Raw genomic sequence first — 25,108 nt, 5'->3', positions numbered from 1 at the left:
TAAATATACCAGCTAACAACTGYAGTGAATAGAAGCAGCCAATGTGTGACTAAGTAGTTACAAACCACCCTTCCTCATGTATTTGTAACACATTATTTACTTCTCATTCTCATTCGTAATAGAAAGTTCAACGTAGACTATGGATAATTTCACAGTACAACCCCCAGGTAGTGGCAGGGAGAACAAGTGGATCTTGTCTGTACAGACATTTAACAGCCCTAATTCAAACCAAACAGAACAGTCTCCATTTTCATAATACCACATATAGGGGGAAAAAACATACATTTGAAAATATAAAAATTATTATTGCTCTTTTAAAGAAATACTTTGCATGACAATATTCCACATGTGGCATATATTAGGAAAAACCCCTACAAGTGTAACCTTGTAAACTCCTCTAGAGATGCAGACTTTTTACTAAAAATATCAATATCTCTTTAAAATTCCTACCCTTTGAATAGTGTTTAGCACCTTCAACTATGCTTACGTAAATTAACTCACCATGGAAAAACTTTCATGAATCTAGTATGCTGCCTTGGAAGACYAGAACAAAAATTATTCTGATAATACTTTATCTCAACGCACTGCAGAAAATCATACCTTGCATATTTCCAACAATAAATACTTTGCTTACTCTAAAATTATTTCATTAACAATAGGACAACTTTGGGAGATGCTGTAGAACAGTAAGACATGTTCCCGAAAGAGTATAAAAAGACATGCTAACAATCTCCGTCTGCTTCATTGTACGTGGAAGTTCTTCAAYCAAGGATATTGACACTTTGAACATAGAAAAATAATTGCTCTAGCAGGGCAAAAATGTAAATTCAAAACAAATTGATGAGTTTGGGAGTTCTTATAAATAAWCTCTAAATAAGCCATCATGTAAAATACATTTATCACACTACTAGCCTCAGATGCAAAGCTGTAATGTAGTTTGGTTGTCCCCTATTCTTTCATGATTTACAGTCTGGTARTTTTCTTTCCTTTTTTCTGCTGTATGAGAAAGAAGCATTTAATCTATTTTACAAGGCAATTTCACTTGAGGTGAAGYACAGTTTTCCACCAGAAGGAAATTTAGTCATGCATACAATTCATATTAAGGCTTATGGGAATTATTCTTACATTTCATGTAAAACTTACAATCTTCAGAAGACTTGTCTCATGGAATAAAAATTAAAACACATACTAGAAAACACGGATATAAGAAATACATATATTGGCTTTGAAAAGAGCTCTAAAGTAAAGGTACAAACTTCATCTGAATTCAACTGAGCATTTGATTCTAAAATTAATCTGCATGTCAGACAGGAACTAGTTCTTGTGTAATAYGCAAGTACTATCCATTTCTTCTCAAACCTCAAATAAAACAAATACAGCTTCTCTCTCTCAGTAACATTATATTTCAAGGTCACAAAGAGARTAACAGCTAAGTAATGTTATTTTATATAGCATCTAGTCTATAGTATTGTAGCTACTATCAACAGCACAGCCCAAATATGTAACATAATTTTGAAATATCATGGAAAGTATTCACCTGATGGCAAAAAAATGAAATAGGTCATGAATATTTTTCCAAAATTATGGGAAAAGAGAAGTTTAGTCTATATCTATACCTAATGGATGAAATTCAGCCATTGCAGAGAACAGTCCCTAACCTCCAGACCAAGATGTACAGAACACTCTGCATCCACACWGGTCATGGTTAGCTCCACCTGAAGTAGACTGGCTGTGTCTGCATGCTTAGCAAGTGGCCTCTAGACTCCAGCTTTAGGCACCTCGAGGACCCTAAGAAATTAATTTTGTGTGTTCTTTAATCTTTAGCATTCAAAATAATAAACACAGAGCTGTAACCATCCACCACAGAGAGTTGTTTTAATACCATGACCTTGAGAGCACGTTTCATGTTACAGTGAAGGGCATAAGGACATGAAAGCATCCAAGGGTGACACTACTACTTCTGCAGCACTGGAGAATTTTGTAGAACAGAGAGAACAAGATTTGATCTACTCATCTTTTCATCTCAGGCACAGACAATTGGTTTATTCCAAAAAGAGAAGCCAGGAGGGAAGAATTAACCTAGACAGGCATTATCAGAATACCAGGACTTGTGAGTAAACTGGGGGAAAAAGAAAGAAGAGGCTGTGGCTGTCACTACCGAAGATRGAACTGAAAGCCTCTTACAACTTCATGCTATACTCTAAAAAATCTCTTTTTCATTTTAAGAATAAATGTATTTTTTTACCTACACTGAGCACATTCTGAATTCTCTGCACTGTGTTTTTAACTATAAAGACAATCAATATGAAATTAAGTCAAAAAAAAAAAAAAAAGAAATAGATAACCACTTTCACTTGTCTTTATATGTAATTTGGGAAATCTGTATGAGAACTGTCTCCTTCTCATGGCAAATACATCAAGTGTCTGAAAAATGCTATGCTTATCAGGTACAATATCTTTCATATTTCCTGAACATCATATGATAGTAGAATCACCACTCACTGCGGTCAGTAATTATTGTTCTGGCCTCTTGATTGCTGGTCTTGTTTTTTAAATTTTGTGCTGCAGTTATGAGTTCATCCAGCTGGGGACGTCTTTGCTCCAGATCCTGTAGTATTGCCTGGTTACATAAAAATACAAAAAAAACAAAAACAAAAACAAAAAAACACCATGTAGAGCTGYTGAGAAGACCACGTATAGGGAATTTTATTTTTGTAAATTTGATCTAAATGGAAAGATTCTTTGCTGCCTCAAATAATACGAAGAATTTGGCTTAAACTTTCAAAATACTGTCATTAGTCATTATATTAAATTAAACATATATAAATAATATATAATTAAATTAGAAAGTGATCTTTTCCTGCCCACAACTTTGAGTTACCAGAACAGAACAGTAGGTAGTCAGATAGCTAGTAGTTACAGTATAGTAGCTATACAAGCTGACAAGAAAGATCAATGGAGAGTATTTTTTCATGGTCCTCATGTGGACAATGGTCAGAAAATCTGTAAGTATACTCACTTGTTTATAGACTATACATCTGAATTGTCTTATTGGTCTATAAGGCTTTTTTTTTYCTTAAAATGCTTTCATTCTAAATAATCATACTTTATTTTAAAAAGCTATTATTCACTAACTACTCTGCATCAAAGAGACCTGTAGAATTTGATCTTAAACTGGCCATCTAATCTGGCATTAAAGAGGTACGTAATTTCACCAAATTGAAGGTAAGAAGTAAAGGCCTAACATTGTGTTCTGCTAAATAAGGCTATCAAAAGAACATGACCACTTCTAGAAACTACAGCACACTAACCAAAAGCAAACTCCTTCGAATTTCATGTCTATTCAGTTAGAACTCTTCAGAAAGAAAGGTAATTCCCAAGACACACACATAGCTATACCATGTAAAATTCTTGCCTTTAACTTCTGTATCAGTTCTTTGAAAGTCTAYTATAACTGGCTTTCTAAACTCGTACCCAAAAGTCTGGATGGTGTTCTTACTTATACAATAACTGAATTGCATACAAACACATTCAGTTAAATCACCAGCTTTCATGATTAATGGAAAAACAAATTTCTCATTAGAAGACTCTGCTTAGTGAAAGCACTCAATAAAAAGGCATAAATCTACTGATGCAGTTACTGCTTTTAGATACCCATGTGATTCAGTGGAACTCCATTTTCTGGAAAGACAAGTAACCTGTGACATGACTTTTAAAACAGAAGAATCAGCCTTTTCCCATTGCTGCCTAATAACACTTGTATTATACGTAYTACCAAACTGGACTATCCAGAAGGAACACAAAAACACAAATATGCTTGGTACCACTTGTGTGGTACTTCGGCCTCCAAAGTAATATCTCCTCTCTCTGCTTCCCTTTCTCTCTCTGTCCCACTCCTTCCTCTATCTAGAAACTGTTTGGAAGAGGAAAAGCAAATGAAATGATCTTAAGGTCTTATGCCAGTAGTGACTCCCAAACTGTTCCCTAATGTTCCCTGAGTACATATACTGTATACTGAAAGTAAAATCACAAAATCATAGAAAGCAGATGTGATAATCACTACACTAGTTCTTTGTTTCAGCTTGAACCTTCAACCAGAGAACAGATACTATGTTTGCACTATGGAAGAAAGCTTCTGCTTACATGAAAAGAAACAAAGCAATTGGTAAGGACTGCTCAGTAAGGACTCGCTCTGAGTACAAAAATGACTGAATAGAACTGATGTATACTTAAACACTGTATAGAATGATTTAAGCCCAAGGCCMACCTGTATTTCTCAAATTGGACACTTAGGAAAAAGAAAAAAGGCAACACCTCTTTAAAGCGACRTTTGCTAGCTCTACTGTTTTCTCAGGGAGATGACAATCTTGTCCAAAGTGGACTGTGAAGATGCTCTTCCCTCTGACATTTAAAGTGAATAAAATTACTTGTTGCTGGATGTAATCAAGTATATTTCTGAAAGGTCTAAAAGGACACCTGACATCCTTATAGCACTATATATTCCTTTCTCTGATTCAGTAGAAACAGTCCGTCTAAAACCTTACTCAGTTAACTCCTGGAACAATTTAAAGGACTTAGCAAAAATACAYTCCACATGGAACCTAAGTTTCACATGGAAACCTTCATGGAAGTCTCAGTAGAAACAGCTGCTAGAATACACCATTCCTGAGTCCTGCTGTGATCCTGTATCATGAAAGTAAAGAGTAAACAGTTAAGCTCTACTTATCTTGGGGTATTATCATATTCAGAAAAATATTCTATGACTGGATAAAATAATCATGACTTTGTGTGTAATGAAAATACAAATAATTACACTAGGAATGTTTTAAGGAATACAGATTTAAAAACCACAAAATAATAGTTTAGGGCAAAATATTTGGACAGTTTTAGAGTACTAGAAATCACTTGTACTACAGAAAATGAAATCAGAGGCAATACATATGTTGAGATACTTGTAAAAGCTTTTACAAATCCAGTCAAATATTCAACATTMTAAAAGTGGATCCTTAAGTGGAAACTCAATGAAAACTATTAGAAGATGTTGTTACAATGGCCAAGGGAAGAAAAACTCATTAATAGTGGCACCCTGGTGGAGGCACAGCAGATGCAACAGACCAGATGCCTCTGACTCAGAATGCCAGYACACTAAAACAAATCTTCTGTGTTATTTAAAAATGGATAATACAAAAATAAAACTTCTTATGAAAGGATGTTCAAAAGAAGTTRTACAGAAATCTATCTAGTCCACCTCAGCCCACAGAAAACACTGGTATAAAGACTAAAGGAGTCACAGTCACTGAAAGAATTTTTATTTTATATACACTTAATGTTCTTGCCCATATAATATGCTTTTATTTTCACTTACCTAATATTCTGCAAAAGTATAAGAATATATACTGCAAAACATTATAGACCACATTTTAATCAAGAAATAGCTGTTAAATAATAAATGTAGTTGAACATGAGTAGGTCAACAATGAAGAAGTATCACTGTAAACCAAGGTCATAGAAACACATCTTTGAACTCCAAAAGAGCTATTTTTTTTCTTCCATGTACCTACAAATGCCAACATAATAGTACTTGGTGGTRCTGTAACAATGGAAAGGTGAGATTCAACTATCAGAACTGCCTATATTTTGTTAGAAAGTGGTGTTATTCACTTTCAACAATCTTTCCAAATCTGTGGACAGCAACTGCTCAAAAGAATCGCCCAATTTTCAGGTTCCTAACTTTTATGGTTAATTTACACAAAAGGGTGGTTGAGATAAGGAATATACTGCTGAAGTCATCAACTGAAATAACTTGTTTAAGAATTGCTAAAAAAGAAACTGAAAAGACTGAAACAGGTGAAATGTGACAAATTCTTGGTGGAACTGCAGGGTTTAAGACAATGAATTAAAAGATTTACTAGTTTTATAACGTATAACATGCTACAACTGGCATACTTGTTACTCCAGTCATGTGTGCTGTAGTTTATATAAAATAATCACAGGACCTCTAACATTTCTCCATTCTTTTTTTATAGTTCTACCTTGACTATCTATCTCTACTTGATAGCAAACATCATTAAACTGGAATATCTGAATTCCGTGATGATATCAAATCTTAAGCATTCAACTAATCATYTGCTAGAGCTGATTATGCGTGGTGGCTATTTAGTATCAGAAGCAACTTTTCTCACAGCACGATCAGGATTTTGCTGCATGTCAAATGTAAACAGCTGATGTGCTGCAACGACTTATACAGCTGTGCCTTGGGTCTGTATGTTTCTTTAGGGAGATTCTGGGCCTGCTTCATACCTGTTTTGTATAAGATTAAGTTGAAAAAAATGTCTCTGAAAACAATGGAATCAAAATGCTGTAAAAATTGAAAGATTATTGGGTAAAGTAGGTCCCACAACTTCTTTTCAGTATTTATTTGAGTGGTCCTCAGTACTGGTAATGACTATCATACCTTTGCATTTTTTTACCATTTGTATGTTTCCACATATAACTTGCTATATATTTTCTGCTTTTTTTTCTAAGTACCAAAGCTAACAGCTATTGAGCAAAAAGATGATTTTTCAGCAAAAAAGGAAATTTAGAATAGACCTTCCATATTGAGAGTAAAYTGGAAGCACCATTTTGCCATAATCAATATGTGCCCAGAGACTGGATCTTCCCAACTATTTCTGATGGTTAGTTTTCCCCTGCCACCAATCCTGTTTAATGAAATGATCAAATGGTCCACAAATGGTCCAGTGGACCACAAGAGCAATTCCTGAGTTGAGTAATTAATACAGGAGTGGGAGCAAGAAGGAAGATACATTTTTCTTCTTATTCACTGCTTCAAACATATGATGATATTCCTAGAAAAATCATAATTCCATTAAACAGATCTTGAGGAAATGCTTTGTTCATTTTTTCAAAAACTGTAAGACTCTAAACCTCAAATCTAAACACAATCTGACCAAATTGATAATTTCCTCAGCAAACTTTATAGCCATGACAACTTTTACTTAAAAGAACAGTTTCTTAAGACTGTTTCTTAACCTGTTTACAAGCTGAACAGTTCTTTAAATATAATGCGTTATATAAACACCTAGAAAGAGAGCAAAAACTTGGACAAAAGCTTGCTTACAATTTCAGAAAATGTAAATATGTAACACCTACATTTCATCTGCATAATAAAATTGGCTTTGTTAAGTTATTCCACCCAAGCACAACTTAAAATTTGTTTCTTCTTAGTAAGCAGGAACAGAATACAAGAGAAAATGATCATTTACACATTCTCTACATTTAAAGATAAAATTATGAAATAATGAAAGTAAGTAATTTGGTTTGCTCCTTTTTAAGAGAAATTTTGTTCTGGCTATTAAACTGTTTTACGTCTTCCCTCCAAAGAGTACATAATTTCAGGAAAATAGGAAGAAACAGAATTACTATTTGGCAGCATTGCTAGCTGATTGGCACCTGTCAGGAAAATCAGAATATTAAAAGAAGGAACACTGTGGCCTGAGTCATTTATGTAGTTTCAGTTTTTAAAAGGAAACATTTTTATATGCACTTAGGGTCCACTCAAAAATTGCCTAAGTAGCCCTCACTTACCACTGGTTTAGTGAATAAATCAATTGCTTCAGTGATGCTGTGGGAAAGTCAAAAGTGACAGCTTGTCAGGTGCTTCACTAAACTCATGAAAATGAATCATGGAACTTCTTGTATGCTTTCTGTGACAGTCAATCTACAAATTTTATCTGTCTTATTATAAAGGTCTGATGTTCTCTACAACTGACAAAGTCTGGTAAGTACTAGGAAGTTACAACCGTGAAACATGCTGTATTACAACATGCTGTTACTGTACCCTAAGCAAAACAAGGAGAACTGGTATTAATTAATTTGGATCTTCAGGCTTTGACCAACAATGTGAGGCGATGGCTGAAGCTGGGAGAAGTTTCCCTTTCTCTCTCCATGCCCTTCTCCCCATTTGTCTACAGAAAAGGACTTTGGCAGCAGATATCACCCAGGAAAACCAGCAGCATTATCTTGTGAACAGACAGGACTTTGCCTCAAACCACTCAAAGGCTCTCATGAAACACATCAAAGCAAGATCCCTAAGGAAAGGGGACTCAAGAAGAGTAGAAGAGAAAAAAAGGCTTAGAAATATGAGCTCATGGGGAAATCAGCTATCTTGCTTGAGAACTACAGGAAGCAGTTGCCCTTCTACTCATCCATAAATGGGGTAGTAAGCAAGAAAAATCACATGCTATATGGGTCAGGAGCACAAGTTTTTTTTAAGGTACAAGGAGTAGTCTTCCTGAGAGGCTCAAAATCAGCTAAGTCCCTTCAAGACTTTTTACAGTCTTCATAGATCATCAGTTTGGGTACTGATCTTGGAGAAAGGTGGCATGGGCATTGTTTGCAAAAGAAAGGCAGTATGACTGAAAGCAAGTACAGCAAAGCAGGATGTGCTCCAGCCTCAGTACTAAAAAAGGTGGAAGCAAACTGAAGTTCACCCAAAGCTGRAAATGATTTTCAGACTTGAAAAAAAAGGCTGCAGAGATCTCAGGATAAGGTGTAGTAAGATCCAGTCAGATTCAGAGAGGGGTCTCCAGTTAGAAAGTGTTAGAGGTAGCTACTCATATGTGAAGTTCAATAATCCTTATTTTGGATACCTGATAAGGACTAATACCACTCTACCCATTTTGTCCATTTAAAGCTTTTCTATCATCCTTTACTTATTATCAAAGGTAAAAAGAAAGATTAATAAGACACAAGGAGATCAATTTAAATACACCAGTGTAAGATAAAGGAAAGAACCAAGAGTTCAACTGAGACAAAACCCTTGCCCTTCTAAACTCGGTCTCTCTGAATACACTTCTTTTCAAGAGAATAATATGCAAACAGGGACAAAGAAACTRTATGTTTGATGGTGTCTACAACGGTACATTCCTGCTGAGCTAACCTGTAACTCAGTGCCTCTCTTTTATGCTGGTATTCCAGAAAGGACTTATTCAAGCTACAAAAAGGATACAAGTTTTCCACTTGGTCCAAGCAACAGTAATTAGACGAGGAGTTGCTAGAATGCTGGACTAAAAATAAGTATCTGGAAAATTAATTGCCAGAAATACTTAAATTATCAGGTTTTCCTGGATTATTGGAGAGCCAAAATCAATTCAGTCTCTTCAATAACACTGTGTAGTTTGGGATGTTTAGCTATTATCTGCTAAAAAGATCCCCAAATAAGATTTTTTTTGAGATTGTATCATTTCTACAATAACACGTAGTAAAATCTTCCAAACTGATGACTGCTGGCAGCTACCTCAGACGTCATCTATGGAAAAGCAAGCACTGCATAGAGGGACACCACACAGGATGCTCGCTGTCTATACTGTCTTGCACATACGGTGCAGATACAGTAAGGTGGTCAGCAGCTTATTCATTCTAACTTTGATGTCTTGATGGTTTTGACTGGAGGCAAAACATGACTTTTGACTGGAGAAATTGAAAAGATGATGGTTCAGCATAGTTTGCAAATGAGTCAGTCTCAGACAAAACAATCATCATCAGAAAAAAAGGAATAAAACTAAAGATGTACCTGTAAATAATAGAACAAAAATTAACAATGCTGATGTTTGTCTAGAGGAAAATCAATTCAACTAAAATAACATGGTGATAAATTGCAACGTGTAAGGACTCAAGACTGAAACAAGATTACAGCTTTGGAAGCAAATACGATGAAAAGTGAATTGTGTGTTAAATTACAGCCTTTCCCCCCCATACGATGTGGCWGTCTGATACTGCATTAGTTTACAATAAAATATAGGCCTTTATTTCTCTATCACTTGATTATCTAAGCAGTCAGACAAAACTACTGCATGACATCTTATCGCCTTTCAGGTAATCAGCATAAAAAATCTAATGGATGGGACCCAATTTTAGGAGAYAGAGAGCTTCCTCAGTTCCTGTGTTAGTCAGCAGAACAGAAGTCTCTCAGTATATAGCTACCATTTGTAAAACAAGTTTTACAAAATTTATTATTCTATTTCTCCTATATAACTTATATTTTCCATAGTAAAGATTTTACCACTGGGTTTACAAATATATATAACCAAGAAAACTGAAGTCAGCTGTCCTGTTTCTCAAAGCTACAGCTCTAGTATTTTCTTTCCTGTTCTTGTTTTTTTTCCCTCTGGTGATAGCGGTTGCATGAACTGCTGTTTGCAACTGAGCCAATGAAAATTGTACTTGTCAATGTGTTTCAGAAGTAAAGTTAAAGGTTCATTACCTTGTCATATATTTAAACATGAGATGTGTTTACCTTGCATAAAACAGTTTTGAGTAGTGCTAGTATTATATTATGAACCTCTGAACAGATGCAAAATAAGTAAGTATTTTTATTTCAAATTAAGAAAATAACAAAGATATTTTTGTGGGAAAGGAAAGTTAACAGTTTGTCTAAAGATACTCCAAAAATTATCCAATTTTACGGGGAAAAGATAAGCCTGAATCAATTTTATGCTCTGAAAAAAACACAGAATGCCTTCTTCAGTTTCTGCTAAAGCCTCTGGAAATCTTTGATTAGTTTTACTGTGAGTTTACTCCAGTAATAGYGAATGATTAACAATTAAGAAGAATGAAATGATTTGACACAGCTCCACTTGCTGGTGAAGCTTTTCTTTAGTCTCTTGCAATACTGGGTATTTTTCTCAAGAATAAGTTAAAATAAAGGAAGGGAATTTTGTTTGGCTTGTTTGGGTTTTGCTTTTGAAAAAGAAAATAAAAGCTATTACATCAATTCCTTCTTACAATGAACTTATTATTTAGCTGTGTTTTTCTTCCTTTTTTACCTATGTCTGGAAAGAAACTTTGAAATAACTCTAGAATAATTTTATATGAGATCTGATCAATTTTAAATCCTTATCTTTATACATATCTCACTGTCATTCTGAAAGACGAGAATCACAGGAAGTAACAAGCCCAGTTTGGGTAGGCAAATCCTTCTGACATGTTCAGTATGTTACTCCTTGCCTCATRCTTCTGTCTTTCATTCCTTTTTTTTTTTTCTTTTTTACTTCTAGCCTGTATTATTCCCCCCTTATATTGTGTATCATTTTAAGTAATATTTCAGTAGCTTTGTATTTAATTAAGGTTAAACAGTAACATAAAAATAAAGCTAGAAACTGACGAAAAAATCTGATGACCTTATTTCATTAAAAGTGCAGAAACGACAGAAATGTATATATTGCAGATACTGCAAGTCCAAGAAAAATATTATTTAATTTAAGAGATTATGAAGACAAAAAAGTGGTGTACTATAAAAAAGATTTATTAAAAGCCTGGATCGGGCAAGTTTTGCCTTTATTACTAATTTCAAAGAAGAGATCTCAAGTTTTAATTTCCAACATGAGTAACTAAATTATTAATAACCAAGTTGTCTTGGTAGTGTCACGCAGAGACCCCAGTTTTCTAAAAATATAATATTTAACACTCAAAAGCTACAGCTTGCACTTTGTGGTGTAGGGAGCTCAATTCAAGAAATGGATTTAGGTGCTGCACACTGAGTAACTGAAGTAGGAACTGCGGCTGAGTTAGGTGAGTTAGAGKTTCATGTTATCTCATGAAAAGCGGGTAGAGAGCAGATGCCTCAGAAGGAAACACAGACATGAGAAGGCTGTGTGGAAAGATTCCTAGACGCTGAGTGACTAAAAAAAAACCAAACCAAACCAAAAAACAGAAAAGAAAACCAGAACCACTCGTGAAACCAGAATTCTCTCATCTCATCTCAAGTGAGGGGTTGTCTTGATACAACGCTCAAGCCCTTGCCTTCTCTTTCCTGCCCTGGGATTCCTCAGTCTTTCCTGATCAACGGTGCAGATTCAGCTGAAGAGGTGCAGACTAACACTGATCAGAGCAGCTTGATATAAGAGATGCTTCAGAAGGGATGCTTCCTTCATTCCCCCGACTACCCTGAATTCACGGGTGAACCCTAGGTTGACGGAGAACACCTAGCACATTAAAGCATGTATTCATAGAAGGCAGGTGAAGGAAGGCATCCTGTGAGGATGAGCATCCGAATCTCAGGGTGGAATGGGAGCTTTTACAGTTCTGAGAAGCTTTGAGGTGCAGGCAAAAGCTGAACCAAAGGAGCACAGAGAACTGCACTGATGAAAAGCAGAGCACCAGGAGAGTTGACCAGGGGTGTCAAAGCTGGAATTTGGGGTGAAAGGGGCCTATTGTATGCAATTATGCCTCATTATAGACTTTCCTGGCATTTTATGGCACCATCCCTTGGTCAACACTGCTTACTGCAAAGAGTAAATATGCTTATGTTAAGAGACACAAAAGACAAGAGTTTTCTGATAATATAGCAATTATTAATTATAGCGACAAAAATGTTGAAAAGATCTATTGGCCGGAAGTTGAAGACAGCAAGGTTCAACCAGAAAAGATGTAAATTTTTACTTAAATCGACTTAAAAATAAAGTACTTTAATTTACTTAAAAATCAGAGTAGGTCACTAAAGAACATAAGAGATTCATAATTAATTTAATTGTATAAATCAAGGTCACGCGGCTTCCTAGAAGGGGATAGTCAACCACAGTTCTGAAGAGCAGGAATAAGAATCTCTATTTGAAATTCCATAGAGTACAGTTTTATGGATGGTATATGATCATATCATTCCTTTCTGACGTTGAAATCCAAAAATCTATGAGAAATTAAAAATACATTCTGGACTGAGTTTTAACTCGTATCTATGATACCAATTTATCTGAGACAGATTTTCATCAGCTGCTTCCTCAGATGACTGTCTGTCCCACTCACTTCCCTTTCCCTCATACAGATATAATGGAATTTAAATATACTTAATCAATCTCTGACTGAGAGCAGTGTTTAAGCATAAACTTAAGCATAAAACTGAAGCCATTTCTTGTTCAGACAAGAGGAATTCTTCCTACAAGCACTTAATGTATTTCATCTGTTACCATCGCTTGAGGCAGAAGGTGTAGGCATTGATTAGTAGCTTGCAGAGGAGCCACACGTTTCTACTTAGTCAAAAAAAAATAGAAATTTTCTTTTTCAGAAACTACAGTTTTGTTATCTGGATGACAGCTTCAGAAATACATCTGATACAAACAGAAAACAAACAAACAAAAACAGTAGTTGAACATAAAGACAGTACTATAACAAAAGTCGGGGCTAATAATTTGTTTTATATATATACAGACAGATATGTATATATATACTCCCGTAAACACATATGTATATGGGTATATATAACTATATATAAATACAGATTTTGCAGTAGACCTTCAAAATAATCTAAGATGGAACGCAAAGAAAACAAATATCAAAATCAATGGCCTTCACCTGAATTCTACTCTGTAACTGAAGAGCAACTGAAGCTGAGGGAAAATGAGCTTGAGTATCCAAGTCTGGTTAAAACAGGAGAAAAGGATGATTTTCTGTGATACAATTACAGTATGAATATAACAAATGTTCCCTTCAAAATGTCAAAATGAAAATAAACTTCACTCTTAAATGTAAAAATGAAAACATCCTACTTTATATTACCTTTGTATATCAATTTTGAAATACTGACATTTTTCCACAAAAAAGATTTTCCAAGAATCGCAAAAGATTATTTTGTTACAACACTTCATTTGCTTTAGAGAAATAGAGTTTGATTTTCAGACAAGGTCAACTTGTTGCTAAGACACACAAACGAAAACAGGTCTGAGACTGTCTCTTCCAGTATGTTTTTATTTACATTTAGTTTGTTTTATGTTTTGTCAAACATCATAAACATATTATAGACAAAGTGCTTTCACAGTTTCTGCAAGAATTTTCTCTTTACTGGTCTCCAGGTTGCAGCTGGACTGTTCTCACATACATGCTCCTCCCAGAACTAAAAAATATGGGTTTTAGCTGTATCTCAAAGCACAGTATACATTGTTCTGCATCAAAAATTCTAACCATATTCAGAAATTCACTACATTCAACACTGTAACCATGTCAGCCAGGGCTGAAAAATAACTGTGAAGATAGGATGATGCACATCCTCCAATTCTATAATGCTGGTTTTCAGTGTGACAGGCAATTCTTTTGAGCTCACCCTAGCTCCTAAACCCAAGGACTTACAGCACTGGCTGCTAGTAATTCCTTAATTTAAAATATTTGTCTTTACCATTTAATCCAGCTTAACTGAGAGCTTTTCATTGACTGTTAACTCCTTTTTCATGCTGGTAAGGTGTTTCTGTATCTTACCAGTGTTGACAGAAGATTTGTCATGAAGTACTACATAGAGAGGTTTTTAAACCTCCGGAACGACAATCTGCAAGTTTAAGGCATCTGAAAATTTTGCCTTACCTGATATGTGATACTTTTGCATTGTACTTACTAAAGTGGTACTAAGGAGAAAATGTCCTACCATACAGAAAAATGTCCTGCCATACAGAAGATAAGCTGAGGCCTGATGCAGTCAATTTTCTGGGAGTGGGGGGAGAACTCAAATGAACCAGGAGGCTGTTAAGATGCATCTGGTCTCCGGCTTGCTCTCTCCCTCTCCCCCTCTCCACGTTACCACAACGAAGTCAGTGCAACTGAAAGGCCATATTGGGAGGTGGAAACAACAGCTTCCAAATGTGCTATGTTTTTAAAATTAATGATTTGTGTCTCCCTATGGAAATGGCCAGTATTGCTAGACTGTGACAGGCAGTTCTTCAAGAGCCAAATCCTGGCAGGGCTCCAGGCTGGGGTCACTGCCTACTTGCAAACACCAGCCTGCAAAAGCGGGAGGTATCCTACAGCCTCCACTGCTGAAAAACACACCTATCTTGGCAATTTTTTCTTATTCAACTTTCTAAATGTTCTCCTTCTCCTCTCTTGAAAATTATCACATACAAATACACACTGCTTTCCAGTGGCTTTTTTTCAGTGGGTGGGTGAGTGGGGAAAGGAAAAGGTTTATTGTTCTGGAGAGCTAGACTTGTCTGTTATTAATTATTAACAAAAGAAACCAGAGTTTAAGAAGCTAGTATTTCTGTTGTTTCTACTTTATCCCTCCAGAGTACCCTTCTAACTGCCTTCGTTCCCAACGTCTGGAAATGGGAAGACATAAATTGTAGCCATTGTCCAAGGGATTTGAAGACCTCTCTAAAAATGTTGCCTAAGGATCATAAAAATAGGAATAAATGACAGTGAGAAAGAAAATAAAGGGAAATAAGAAATAAAAGAGAAATGCTACACATAAGACAGAACAGATGCCATTATCTCATCCCTGATGAACCAGCTAAAAGCAACATCAGTTTATTTATCCAAGACAGCATAATATATTCTGTTTTAAAAAAAAGAAACAACAAAACAAACAAACAAAAAAGCACTTTGCAGTATTGACAAGCTTAAGACTATGCCTTGGCATCTCAGTCCAGCTACTCTGGATCTGCTACTTTCTCCACAAGCATAGCAAGGGCTGCGGAGGTGCCACCTGCCGATGACTCTTAGTCTGTGACGCATCTCTGATGCCACCAGGTCAACTGAATTCCCCAAACCACACTTTGCTTTCCGCGTGTGCCTGACACTGGGAAGTTCAGAGGGCCCCTGTGCCAACAAAATGCAGTGGAAGACAGCACATGCCATAGAAACTGGCTCAGCTGCTTTTCTGAGGTGGGGACTTGAGGAAGGCAGCTGTAGGTATACAGCTACCTAAAGTTACACGTTTGCCATTTAGAAATTTGAATCAATGTAGCCCAAAGAAATTCAATGCTAACAACATCAGTGTAGGGCTTCTATTAAAATTGTTATTATTAGAAATTAAATTTTAGAGAAGATGCATGATAAGGTTTGGGRTTTTTTCTTAACAGATTCCTGACAGAGGGATAACTGCTGTGTTTTTGGGGTGGGTGTTGTTCTAGCCTGTATTCCAGATGTAGAGTAGTCTCTACATCAGGCTGTTTTAGCATCTTTGAGCCTGACTGTGTATTTAAAAAAAGAGAGAGAGAGAGAGAGAGAAACATGGTTCCGAAAAACTGCAAAGACCTCAATCATAGTTTGTAAAATTTTAGATTCTTTTCAAACTTTAATTACTCACTGCTGCAGATGTGCAGGCTTTAAGAGATAACAAATAATTAAAATTGATTCACAGTGTATGCCAAAGTAGCTCTCTGGAGGGATGATGGTTTATTGTTTTCTAACGTCACTGTAGATCAAAGGAAAATGTTTCAAATTTTGTCTTTCACAGCATAACAGACATTAGATATGGAAATCAGATCCTTCAAGTTACTCTCTTGCCCATGGATGACTGTTCCCTACCATACACAACTGAAGTCACATTAAGAGATACATTAAGGGAGATTTTTCTACACATACGCACAACTGCACAGAATTTCTGGCTGAAGGGAACATTTATTGAATTAATTCCAAACTGAAGCTCTAGCCACAAATTAACAATCACTCAGACTCTAAATAGTAACAAAGCGTGATCATACTCATTACTTATGCTGGACAAAAAAGATACACATACATACATACATATATATGTAATATTTATCAGCTCCTGCCACAACAGCATTAACCTAAGAACCTTAAGGGTGCCCCGACTCTAGCTTTCCACTCTAAGTTGGACATAAAATCCCTGGAACTTGGAGAAAAATCTGGAGAGGTTTCAGATATTTTTGTTTATAAACAAATGTTTATAAGCAGTCTCAAACTGAAGAATGCAATCTGTAGAGTGCCTGTGTTATTTAGCTGATGCTGTTCTTAAAATTTCTATTCTTAGCTAGCATGGAAATCTGTGCTTTTATTATCTGAGATAACAAACCACAAAGATACAAACCTCTAAGGAAGCAAATCAGCAGCTCTGAGGCATTTCTTCAAATAGACTATAAAGTGTTGTATTTTATAACACCAGTTTAAACCAGTTTATCTAAGATTACCTAGGATTTTAGGCTATATCCCACCAGTGATAACAGAAGTGATGATGGYGTTACACAAAGGATTTAACTAATAAGAAAAAATAATAAAATAAGCTGAAAAGCAGTCTTGCAAGAAAATTTCTGAGGCAAACTCCTTAACTATCAAATATGCTGAGATGCACCTAAATCTATGGAAAGCATCGTCACCAGTCTCACTCACATTTTACATTCCCACATGACTGTCCTTGACATACCTCACCAGTGAATTTGGGCTCATGTTTTGGAAAGAAGATCATGAAACACAAGAGCTAATTTCCAAATGCTGCTTTGCTGATGGGATTTGGTGCCCTCAAAGTTTGGTGGTTTAGGAGCTAGACCAATACAAYGTATTTACTACACATGGTACTCCAATAATGGAGGAACTACGAAGCCGGTAGAGGAGCACAAAGCAAGCACTAGCCACACGGAGTCATCTTGGACACAGTAACTCCTGACCAGCTGGATCCACATGCCYTCCTACAGAACCCCTTTGATGCATCTGTACCACGCTGAGCAGTGCCCTTGTGCGAGAAGGCTTCCCGGTTGTGGCTAAGCACAGCCCAAAYGCACGCAGGCAGAGTGGGCCTGACACTGACAACCAGGGAACACAGCTTTATGGTTGCAAATACTTTGGGAAGGAAGGCCAGAAACCATGGGCAAGTTAGGGGGTACAGGAAAAAGCAATGTCGGCTAAGGATGGGGAAATAGGAATGAGAGTGAACAGCAGGGTAGGGGCATGAGAGTGAGGGGGTACAGATATAGAAAGAGCAATGATATGCAAGTGAGTAGTTAACTGATATTTGAGCTGTGCATGCCAGAAGGGCAGTCAATTCTCAGTTACATACGGATGATTTAACCTGAATCCTGGATTAACTCTGCCATGGGGCAGGGACACTAAAGCTGATTCAATGAAGAGCTAACTTAGACCAGACAGATGTAGTACTGCACGTAGAGCACCCTGCGAACACAGACAGTTATGTAATTTTGGAGGCCAGCTCAGCAGTACGGCTCCTTTCAGGAACCGTCTGAGTTAATAAGATTCGACAACTCTCCACTGACCAAATGCAGAACCAYGTAACTGTCCCTACATCTGCTCCCCAGCTCTCAGTCATTTCAAACAGCTGCGATGAGCCTACCTGTAATCAAAGCACCTCCTCAATACTGCAGTACTGCTACCTTGCATGCATGTGTGTGTGTAAGAGTTAGAGAAAGGAAACATCAATGGAAAATCTTCATTTTTGAATATTTCTTTTTTTTTTAAGTCATGACAACTACAGATCGACATCATGGACTGCTTTGATGATACCCATACTAATTTCTTCATAATTTAATCTTAGATATATTTCCTACTATCCCTTATTGAAAGGGTATTTTCAAATATTTGTTAAYTGTTTCAACCGCAGAGTCATTGGTTAGCCAAGCTATTGCTTTGAATTTGCTGTCACCAATCCTTCCAGTTACCTGATAATTTTTTGTCGTTTGTCACTGAAACCTCTACCAAAAATCCCCAATCTGTAACTATTTATAGAATATGAAACAGTAAACATACTAAGATAAGGAATAAAACCCATTCAGAGAGAGCCTAATTAGCTTTTTCTGCTATTATCCACTGTTATAACCTGTGTCTGTCACCCTTCCATTGGTAAAAACAGTTTCAAACCTATTGCCCATTTTTTCTGCAACATCATATAAGATGGCGATTATTTGCACAGATACTGTAAAGCTTATAAACTTTTTATGTCCCTTAGCATTTTTCCTAAATAGAATGAAACAGTCATTCTAACATTTGAACTAACRGTCTGAAAAAGAGTTTGTTCTAGCACTAATCCTTATACTAACACTTCCAAGGTTGAAAGCGTTTCTTTGTGTGAAAGCCAAYAAACAAATAACGCTAATTTTGGTATTGAGATGATACAGTTCTTATCTAGCTCAATATGATTTGTGAATGAATTTCAGCTATAAGAATCCGCTTGAGCAATCTCATGGTCATTACTAGCAATCTTTGAGAACCTGTAATGGACAAATGTAGTTCCCCTGTAAAGGAGAAATGAAGAACTACCCAGGAAGTTTTAGATAAATTACTCCGAGCTCAATTCTTCAACATATAATCAAATAAATTGTAAGCACAGGTATAATAKGTATCAGCCAACAGCTTCTCAAGGGTAAGCAAAAACCAATCAACTATTTTTCCTTTTCCCTGGAGCTATAAGYAAGTGCAAAGCATTAAAAATAACTAGCTGAATAAACTAGATAAACATAGGAACAGGGTGAAAACAACAGGACAGATGGTCAAAAGTCTAAGAACAAGGAAAGGAAAAAAAAACTAGTATTTCTTTAGTCAGCAAAAGTTTAGGCTGAACTTAATATCAATCTTCAAACACAGAAGATTTTTGCTGAGAGAAGGAATAAACTGTTCTCCATTTCCATTGYGGAGACATAATTAGTTTAAATTATAGCAAGAGAGATTTAAGTTGGAAAGAAATATCATTTGAACTGTAAGGACAGATAAGCAGGGAAACAAAATTTCTGCAAAGTTACAAAAAAAAAATCTCAATTTAAAGAGCAGCTTAGATAAAAATTAGTCAGAAATGATTTAAGTCTTGTTGATTCTGCCTGAGGCAAAAGCTTGGACTACACAACATTTTGAATTTCTTTAAAGCTCTATTTATTATATCTATCATTGCTTTGTGGGGGAAAAAATTACAAAAAAACCCAGTATGGAATTAACTTAGAGAATAACATAGACTCCAATGACATTTTACAGAGTCACTTTTCAGAGTTTTAAAACTATATGTCGACCYACATGAAAACATGATTACGTACACTTCCTATAGCTAATAAATTTTCATCTTTTATTTTCACTATTTGATAGCAATGGGGGAAAATGAAAAAAAAAAGGGAGAATGACAGAGAGTACCTACAGTCTGATCGACCRTATTAGAAGAACACTCATTAAATGAATTCTTACAGTTTGTAAAATAAAGCCCATTTCCCTGATTCAGGTTACTGMTATTGAAATTTGACCTCTTTGGTACTATTTTCTCATAGTATGATATTTATTATAGAATAACAGTGCAAAATTGAGGGAGAACAATTCCTTTTCTCTTTTTCTTCTACTGGAAATGGCCAGCGTGAATTTCTTAGCTAAGGTATGAGAAGGTTTGTTTTATTTTATTTTTAGCTGACATACCAGGTTTCTGAAATGCTTGGTGGCAGAATGATAGTCAAGTGTGCACTGTAATGAAAGGTTGCAAGAATATAAGCAATAGATAGGCTGTTCTGCTGTTAGGGTACTATTATATATCAAAAAGTACTTAAAAACAAAATCAGACTAATTAGCTAATCTCAGTAATTAACACAGAATTGATATTCCAGGTCTAAAGAATATAATGAGTCTGTGACCAGAATATTAACACCAGCTGCCACAAGAAGAGGAAGATCAGAGAGGTTGTGATGGCAGGAAAATAGTATCAGATGACATCAAATGTACTGCTAAGACACTGAGATGCTGAAACTGGTTTCCCAGATCCTGGGAACTTTAGGCCTATAAGCCTCCCTTCTCTATCAGGTAAGTCAATAAAAAATACTCTGAAGAACAGATGTTATATCATCTGTCATGGATTTGGAAAGGGCTGTCATATCTTTTTGTTAAATGAAGTCCTAGGCTGTTTTGAAGAAGTTAACCATGCAGATGATGATGATTTGGTTCAGGCAAACTATATAAATGTTCAAAAGATCTTTGATAAAGTCCCTTTAAAAAAACTTTTAAAGAAGCTTAGCAACATTAGATAAGAGGAAAGGTTCATTCTGAACAAACAATTGGTTAAAAGATAGTAAAGAATAGGAGCATGCTCCATTTTTGCAATGGGAACTAGTTTAGAATAAATGAAAGAATGTACTACTTTAGAATCATAGAATCAGTAAGGTTGGAAGGGACCTCTGGAGATCATCTAGTCCAACCTCCCCGCTCAGCAGGGTCACCTAGAGCATGTTAGACAGGGTTGCATCCAGGCAGGCCTTGAAGATCTCCAGAGAAGGAGACTCCTCAACCTCTCTGGGCAACCTGGCCCAGTGCTCCGTCACTCTCACAGTGAAGAAATTCCCCCTCACGTTCAGGCAGAACTTCCTGTGCTTCAATTTCTGCCCATTGCCTCTGTTCCTGTCACACGGAACAACTGAAAAGAGTTTGTCCCCATCCCCTTGACACCCTCCCTTCAGGTACTTGTACACATTGATAAGATCCCCCCTCAGTCTTCTCTTCCCCAGGCTGAAGAGGCCCAGCTCTCGCAGCTGTCCCTCATAGGGCAGGTGCTCCAGCCCTCTGATCATCTTTGTAGCCCTCCACTGGACTCTCTCCAGCAGCTCCATGTCTCTCTTGTTCTGGGGAGCCCTGAACTGGACACAGTACTCGAGAGGAGTCCTCACCAGGGCTAAGTAGAGAGGCAGGATCACCTCCCTCCACCTGCTGGCAACACTCAGCCTAATGCACCTCAGGAGATCATTGGCCTTCTTGGCCACAAGAGCACATTGCTGTCTCATGATCAACTTGTCATCCACCAGCACGCCAGGTCCTTCTCTGCAGAGCTGATTTCTAGCAGGTCAGCCTCCAGCTTGTACTGGTGCMTSRGGTTATTYYTCCCWAGGTGCAGGACTCTKCMCTTGCCCTTGTTGAACCTCAGGAGGTTCCTCTCTGCCCARCTCTCCAGCCTGTMCAGGTCTCTCTGAATGGCARCACAGCYCTCAGGTGWATCAGCCACTCCTCCCAGCTTGGTATCATCAGCAAACTTGCTGAGGARGCACTCTGTCCCCTCATCCAGGTCATTGATGAAGAAGCTGAACAGGATGKGACCCAGTACTGAGCCCTGGGAGACGCCACTAGCCACAAGCCTCCAACTGGACTCTGTGCCACTGATGACGACCCTCTGARCTCTGCCTTTCAGCCAGTTCTYAATTCACCTCACTCTCCACTCGTCTAACTCGTCCTGAGCTTATGTAGGAGGGTATTATGGTGTCAAAAGCCTTACTGAAGTCAAGGGACAAACGTCCACTGCTCTCCCCTCATCTACCCAGACAGTCATTCCATCATAGAAGGTTATTAAATYGGTTAAGCAKGATTTCCCCTTGGTGAATCCATGCTCACTACTCCTGATCACCTTCTTTTCCTCTATATGTCTGGAGATGACAYTCCARGATGAGCTGTTCCATCACCTTTSCAGGGATGGAGGTGAGGCTGACCRGCCTGTAGTTGCCTGGGTCCTCCTTCTTGCCCTTTTTGAAGTGGAGTGACACTGGCTTTCTTCCAGTCCTCAGGCACCTCTCCAATTCTCCAGGGCCTTTCAAAGCTGATGGAGAGCGGCCTGGCAACAACATCTGCCAGCTCCCTCAGTACCCGCAGGTGCATCCCATCTGGGCCCATGGATTTGTGGATGTCAAGCTTACCCAGAAGATCTCTAATCCTATCCTCCTCAAACATAGGAAAGTCTTCGCTTCTCCAGACTTTCTCCCTCATGTCCATGCTACAGGCTTCCTCGGGCTTGCCTTAGCAGTGAAGACTGAAGCAAAGAAGGCATTCAGTAATTCTGTCTTTGTCACCAGGGCCCCCACCCCATTCAGTAGCTGGCCCACATTTTCCCTAGTCCTCCTCTTGCTGCTGATGTATTTGAAGAAGCCCTTCCTGTTTTCCTTAACGTCCCTTGCAAGACTCAATTCCAACTGGGTCTTAGCCTTCCTTGCAGCATCTCTACATACTCTGACTGCATTCCTGTAATTCTCCCAAGTAGCCTGTCCCCTCTTCCACAGTCTATGTACTTTCTTCTTCTGTCTGAATTTGGCCAGGAGCTCCTTGCTCACCCATGCAGGTCTCCTGCCCCCTTCGCTGGACTACTTACTCATAGGGATGGACTGCTCTTGAGCTTGGAGGAAGTGATGTTTGAATACTAGCCAGAGCAGTGAGCGAGTATCAGGWGCTTGTTGCCACAGGAGGCTGTGAAGGCCAGCAGAATCAGGTTCAGAAAAGGATTACACAAATTCATGCACAGTATGCTGATAAATAGATGCTAAAAGGAACAGGCAATAATGCATCTTCTGCAATCCCTAGTCCAACAGCTGTGGATGCTGGGGACCATAAATAGCTGGAACGTTCTGCAGAAAGCRGCCCTACGCTTTCCATGCCTTACATGTCCTAATGCCACCACTGGAGACAGATTGCTGGACCAGACAGACTGCTGGTTTGACCCAGTGGGGCATCCTTATGCTCTTAGGTATGGTGAGACACAATTTCAGTCCTATTTATAAATGTAGTTAAACTTTCATATTCTTGTGGGTTTACAAAATACTGATTCTRCAGCCTAAAACTGTGGAAGACCTCCAGTAAATTTAGAGTTAYAGGAGACTGAAAGTATTAAAGAGCAATGTTTCCCTCATCCAAATTGATGCCATATTCTATGTAGGATGTATCCTATGTAGGATGTTTCATTGTTTTTCTAAATTATAGGGAAATTGTAGTGTTATAAAAAGATCCTCTTTCAGTWGCAAACAGGAAAGGGGATTGATTTGTTGCTATGTTGGCATAACGTATTATTTATGTTACTAATACATAATATCTTTTCTAGCTAAGAAGACTCTTCAAACACTCGACTTTTTATCCAAATCAAGGAATAAAAARAAAAATTAGTAATCATGGCACACATTAAAATGCCTTCTATGTCTGCAACATATTCCAATTATTTAGTTGGCAAACTTTTCCACTGAAATGAGAAAGGCTGAACAAGTTGACAAGGTTGAGGCAACAYGAACGGTTCAGTAGAGCATCCAATTGCGTCTCCCTCTAGGGAATAAAAGGGCCTAACTTCTGTGTGCCTCAACAGATTGCTCCCAAAGGGCGCAAGGGTGAAACAGAGACCATGTCTCGTAACTCCCCGAATCGCATTAGAGCAGCAGGCCTTCTCCAATCGCACAATACAAACCGGCTCCTCACTCAGGCAGYGTGCCTTGGGAGATTACACAGTGTAATTACATTCACAAAAGAGTGAATGTAAGCAAGCCTATTGGTAAGGTGTAAATCAGCACAAAAATCAGCACACATACCTATGTGGCTGCAGACGATCCCCGTCCCTTACGTTACTTTGAATTAGACAAATGTAACCCTAAAAGGACATTGGGAGTCGATATGACAAATAAGAAAACATTTTTTATATATTTCTTTCTCAAAGTAGAAAACACTCATATGTCCCTGCATCTGATGTTACAAAAAGGACCTATTGTTTGAAAAGTTAGGTCACGAAAAACAAAYTTCAAGAATGGAAAATTTGATAATGTTCCAAAATAAAAATAAATTCACAGCAGTTAAGGAAAAACAGAAAAATTAATAAGTCTTTGCACCCAGCTCTTAAACAGGCTGCTGTAAAATCAGCCATTTCATATTTTTTYCTCCCTAAATATTAAATACCATATCCTTACTGATGCTTCTTTGAAACAAAATAAGACTTTCTTGCTGACCAATTCAAATACAGAGCCCTGAACCGGAAAAGAAATGTGCATCTTGTTTTTAACTGACTTGTCATTCCTGCTCATCACTCCAAAATTGTACAAAAAAAGCCATTACCAAATTACGGTCTACAAAATACACAGAACAAAAATGATTTGGATAGAGACAAAACCATACATTATATGCACAATATATGTGGAGAGCTTTATTTAAAAAAGTTGCAAGTAAAGTCACAAATCTTCCTTCTCTCTCGGCTGTAGCTGTATCTATTTCCCATGCTCCATTACCTCTGTACAAGCCCAGGAGATATCTGCACATAATAGCATTTCATTCTTGACTGCATTTACACTGAGCGTTCCYCTCGTATTATCCATATATATGATTTTGCATTTTATCACCACTCGAAAAATCTTCTGAACCCTACATAATACTTTAGAAAACATGCTGTATAACTTTATTTTAAAAGAGATCTTTTCAGTCTGTACAGATGCAAAGACACCAGGTCTTTAAGCATAAGAAATGTTTCTGCAGTTCTTACTCCTGAAAGGGATATAATTATAAAACATAATTCAAGCTTGTTGTCCTTCTGAAACTGTACTCCTAAGTGTTAGCTGCAGGTAGATTAATCTCAGAACAGATAACAGTATTCTCCTYGATGGCCAAATAGTTAAATGGTTGACAAACCTTAGCTAAC

General features: G+C 37.4%; 1 protein-coding gene across 9 annotated transcripts in view; it reads right to left on the bottom strand.

The window, feature by feature from the left end:
• DMD (dystrophin) overlaps positions 1–25,108 on the bottom strand; it is a 1,137,868-nt gene that overhangs the window by 325,294 nt on the left and 787,466 nt on the right. For all 9 annotated transcript variants that reach the window (XM_085319436.1, XM_085319439.1, XM_085319437.1 and 6 more), the window contains one exon: positions 2,503–2,620. In XM_085319436.1, coding sequence (XP_085175562.1) covers positions 2,503–2,620 — 118 coding nt within the window. The remainder of the gene's footprint in view (positions 1–2,502; positions 2,621–25,108) is intronic.

The sequence above is a fragment of the Rhea americana genome, unplaced genomic scaffold (genome assembly GCF_003343005.1).
Source record: "Rhea americana isolate MKP2758 unplaced genomic scaffold, rheAme1 scaffold_59, whole genome shotgun sequence".
NCBI classification, from domain to species: Eukaryota; Metazoa; Chordata; class Aves; order Rheiformes; family Rheidae; genus Rhea; species Rhea americana.
Note: the sequence above shows the minus strand (reverse complement) of the source record. Positions and strands in the feature narration are given on the sequence as shown.